General features: G+C 45.3%; 1 protein-coding gene across 4 annotated transcripts in view; it reads left to right on the forward strand.

The window, feature by feature from the left end:
* frem1b (Fras1 related extracellular matrix 1b) overlaps positions 1-4,877 on the forward strand; it is a 188,441-nt gene that overhangs the window by 38,005 nt on the left and 145,559 nt on the right. For all 4 annotated transcript variants that reach the window (XR_006312980.1, XM_043699276.1, XM_043699278.1 and 1 more), the window contains exon 3: positions 3,038-3,132. Coding sequence is in view for 3 of the 4 variants with exons in the window: in XM_043699276.1 (XP_043555211.1) it covers positions 3,038-3,132 (95 nt within the window). In the remaining variant the exon portion in view is untranslated. The remainder of the gene's footprint in view (positions 1-3,037; positions 3,133-4,877) is intronic.

The raw sequence follows: 4,877 nt of genomic DNA on the forward strand, positions 1-4,877 counted from the left end.
GAATGTTTTTTACGGAATACTGATAGGGGTGGGGTCCATTTGGAGATGGCGGAAGTGGCGGAGGAAGATGCGATGTATGCAGAGGTTGGTGGGTGGAAGGTGAGGACCAGGGGCTTCTATCCTTGTTGTGTTGGGAGGGGTGGAGTTCAAGGGCAGTGATGCGTGAAGTAGAGGAGATGCACTGGAGGGCATCATCAACCATGTGATCGTGGAAAAAGGAGGCCAACTGGGACTTTCTGAGGAGGAATTGGTTATCCTAATGGCATTTTTGCAAGAGGTAGGGTGGGAAGAGGTGTAATCCAGGGAGCTGTGGGAGTCGGTGGGTTTGTAAAAAATGTCAGTGTCAAGTTGGTCGTCATTAATGGAGATGGAGAGGTCCAGGAAGGGGAGGGAGTTGTCAGAGATGGTCCAGGTAAATTTCAGGTCAGGGTGGAATGTGTTGGTGAAGTTGATGAATTACTCAGCCTCCTCGCGGGAGCACGAGGTGGCGCCAATGCAGTCATCAATGTAGCGGAGGAAGAGGTGGGGAGTGGTGCCAGTGTAATTACGGAAGATCGACTGTTCTACGTAGCCAACAAAGAGACAGGCATAGCTGGAGTTCATACGTGTGCCCATGGCTATCCCTTTGGTCTGGAGGAAGTGGGAGGATTCAAAGGAGAAATTGTTAAGGGTGAGGACCAGTTCGGCCAAACGAATGAGAGTGTCAGTGGAAGGGTATTGTTGGGGACATCTGGAGAGGAAAAAACGGAGGGCTTGGAGGCCCTGCTCATGGCGGATGGAGATGTAGAGGGCTTGGATATCCATGGTGAAGATGAGGCGTTGGGGGCCGGGGAAACGGAAGTCTTGGAGGAGGTGGAGGGCGTGGGTGGTGTCTCGAACGTATGTGGGGAGTTGCAGGACTAGGGGGGATAGGACAGTGTCGAGGTAGGTAGAGATGAGCTCCTTTCTCCCCACCCCCACCCTCCTCTAGCTTATCTCTCCACGCTCCAGGCTCACTGCCTTTATTCTTGATGAAGGGCTTTTGCCCGAAACGTCGATTTCGAAGCTCCTTGGATGCTGCCTGAACTGCTGTGCTCTTCCAGCACCACTAATCCAGAATATAAAATTAAAGCACATGGAATTGAGGGTAATGTACCGATATGGATGGAGGTCTGGTTGATAGTCCGGAAACAAAGATGAGGAGTAAATGCGTCTTTCTTCAAGTGGCAAACAGTGACTGGTTGGGTACTGTAGGGATTAGTGCTTGGAGTGTTGCTGAACAAAGAGACCTTGGAGTGCAGGTTCATAGCTCCTTGAAAGTGGAGTCGCAGGTAGATAGGATAGTGAAGAAGGCGTTTGGTATGCTTTCCTTTATTGGTCAGAGTATTGAGTACAGGAGTTGGGAGGTCATGTTGCGGCTGTACAGGACATTGGTTAGGCCACTGTTGGAATATTGCATGCAGTTCTGGTCTCCTTCCTATCGTAAAGATGTTGTGAAACTTGAAAGGGTTCAGAAAAGATTTACAAGTATGTTGCCAGGGTTGGAGGATCTGAGCTACAGGGAGAGGCTGAACAGGCTGGGGCTGTTTTCCATGGAGAGTCAGAGGCTGAGGGGTGACCTTATAGAGGTTTACAAAATTATGAGGGGCATGGATAGGATAAATAGGCAAAGTCTTTTCCCTGGGGTGGGGGAGTCCAGAACTAGAGGGCTTAGGTTTAGGATGAGAGGGGAAAGATATAAAAGAGACCTAAGGGGCAACTTTTTCATGCAGAGGGTGGTACGTGTATGGAATCAGCTACCAGAGGATGTGGTGGAGGCTGGTACAATTGCAACATTTAAGAGGCATTTGGATGGGTATATGAATAGGAAGGGTTTGGAAGGATATGGGCCGGGTGCTGGCAGGTGTGACTAGATTGGGTTGGGATATCTGGTCGGCATGGACGGGTTGAACCGAAGGGTCTGTTTCCATGCTGTACATCTCTATGACTCTATGACTCTATTCACAATATATATTAATGTTTTAACTGAGGGACCTAAATGTGATATCTCTAAATTTGCAGACAGTATAAAGCTGGTTGCAAGGGTGAACTGTCAGGAGAATGCACACATGTTAGGTAACTATATGGCAGATGAAGTATACTGTGGATAAATGTGAGGTTCTCCACTTTGATAGAAAAATACAGTAAGGCAGGTTATTGCTTGAATTGTATTGGATTGAGAAAGGGGGAGGTACAGGGTATAGATTAGAGTGGTGCAGGAAAAGCACAGCAGTTCAGGCAGCATCCGAGGAGCAGGAAAATCGACGTTTCGGGCAAAAGCCCTTCATCAGGAATATAGGCAGAGAGCCTGAAGGGTGGAGAGATAAGTGAGAGGAGGGTGGGGATGGGGAGAAATTAGCATGGTACAATGAGACCTGGGTGTCCTTGTAGAGTATCACTGAAAGTAAGAAGGTAGGTGCAGCAAGTGATGAAGAAGCCAAAAGTATGTTGGTCTTCATAGTGAGAGGATTTGAGTACACGACCAGGGATACCTTGCTGTAGTTTTGCAGGGCTTCAGTGGGACCACACCTGGAATATTGTGTACAGTTTTGGTTTCCTTATCTGAGGAAGCTATGGAGTCTGTGCAACAAAGATTCACTAGACTGATGTATGAAGAAAGTTTGAAAGGCTGAGGATTGTCTTTGTTGAAGAGAAATCAGATTTAACGTTTCAGGTCGTGACCCTTCCTCAGAACCAGTTCTGCCAGACCTGTGGAGCTTTTCCCACAATTCCTGTTTTTGGTTGTGAAGAGAAAATCACAGTTACTGTTTAGAGTCAAAAGTAATTCTTCTATGGAACTATTCTGAAGGAATAATGTGCAACTCGAAATGTTAAACTGCTTCACTCTCTAGAAATGCTGCTACACAGCAGATGTTGGGTTTCTCTAGCACTTTCTGCTTTAATTTCAGTTTTCCAGTATTCTCAAACATTTCACATTTATTCTAGGAACGTGAAGAATAACTTTATTAAACATTCAAAACAATAAAAAGTACTAATGAATGACTTTTTTTCTGTGCAGGTTTTTGACTGTCATTTCCTCCCTCATGAAGTGAAATATACCCATAATGGCTGCCCTCTGTTAAAGGAAGATAACGTGATGCTAAGGATCTATGGGTAATGTATAGATTATCCAAATAATAATCATGTGTTATTTACAGCATGAACTGTTAACCTAATCAATTAATTTTACAACAAACAGGTTTTAATTGTCATGCCATATGATGTGGAGAATAGAGTCATGTCTGGATGGATGAGGAAAGGGTGTATTATCCATATTGTGTATATGTAAAGCATAATTTCAAACTAACATTATCTCTTTCTCTGTATATGGCTTTATTTTGAGATCAGCTGAATAAGGGATGTTCATGTGCGATGTGATCTCACTGGCAAGACCAACATTAATTGCCTTCCCAGAGTCTGTAGAAGGTGACATTGAGTTACCTTCTTTAATTGTTGCATTTAATCTTGTATAGAGGCACACATAGTTCTTTTCAGAAGGTAGTTCTAGAATTTTCGAGGAGAAAGTGAGGACTGCAGATGCTGGAGATCAGAGCTGAAAATGTGTTGCTGGAAAAGCGCAGCAGGTCAGGCAGCATCCAAGGAACAGGAGAATCGACGTTTCGGGCATAAGCCTCTACAAATGCTGCCTGACCTGCTGCGCTTTTCCAGCAACACATTTTTAGCTCTGATCTCCAGCATCTGCTGTCCTCACTTTCTCCTCGAAGATTTTAACCTACTGCGAATCCTCTTACAAGGATGCCTTCCTTGAAGAAGCTCTCTTCCTCCCTCTACATGCTGCCTGACCTGCTGCGCTTTTCCAGCAACACATTTTCAGCTCTGATCTCCAGCATCTGCAGTCCTCACTTTCTCCTCGAAGATTTTAACCTACTGCGAATCCTCTTACAAGGATGCCTTCCTTGAAGAAGCTCTCTTCCTCCCTCTACAGATTCCTGAAGAAGGGCTTATGCCCAAAACGTCGATTCCCCTGTTCCTTGGATGCTGCCTGACCTGCTGTGCTGTTCTAGAATTTTGACCTATGAACAGTGATATATTTCCAAGTCAGTATGTTGCGTGTTTTGGGAGAGAACTTGCAGATGGTAATGTTCCCATGTATCTGCTGCTCTTGTTTTTCTCGTGATAGCTTTGAAAGGTTTGGAAGGTGCTGTTAAAGGAAACTTGGCAACATGTTGCAGTGCATTTTGTAGGTTAGTGCACACAGTTGCATTGTCCACTGAATGTGAAGGAAGTGAATGTTGAAAGTAATAGTTGGGATGTCTTTCAAGACAGCTGCTATGGTTTGAATGGTGTCATGCTTCCTGGATATGGTTGGAGCTGCACTCAGGTGGTGGAAGGTGGGAGTATTCCATCATATTGCTGAGTAACATCTTGCAGATTGGACAGACATTGGGAATTCAAAAGGTGAATTATTCGCTGCAGAATCTCTAACTTTGACCTGTTCTTGTAGCCACAATGCTTGTTCAGTTAAATTTCTGATCAATGGTAATTGATGGTTGTTGATGATTAGGCATTCAGCACTGGTAATGCCATTGAATATCAAGGGGATCTTTTGTTTTATTAATTCTTGTGATGTAGGCATTACTCACTGGTGAAAATGCTTCTGGAAAAGCGCAGCAGGTCAGGCAGCATCCAAGGAACAGGAGAATCAACGTTTCGGGCATAAGCCCTTCTTCAGGAATGAGGAAAGTGTGCCCAGCAGGCTAAGATAAAAGGTAGGGAGGAGGGACTTGGGGGAGGGGCATTGGAAATGCGATAGGTGGAAGGAGGTCAAGGTGAGGGTGATAGGCTGGAGTGGGGTGGGGACGGAGAGGTCAGGAAGAAGATTGCAGGTTAGGAAGGCG

Source organism: Chiloscyllium plagiosum, chromosome 11 (genome assembly GCF_004010195.1).
Source record: "Chiloscyllium plagiosum isolate BGI_BamShark_2017 chromosome 11, ASM401019v2, whole genome shotgun sequence".
Taxonomy (NCBI): domain Eukaryota; kingdom Metazoa; phylum Chordata; class Chondrichthyes; order Orectolobiformes; family Hemiscylliidae; genus Chiloscyllium; species Chiloscyllium plagiosum.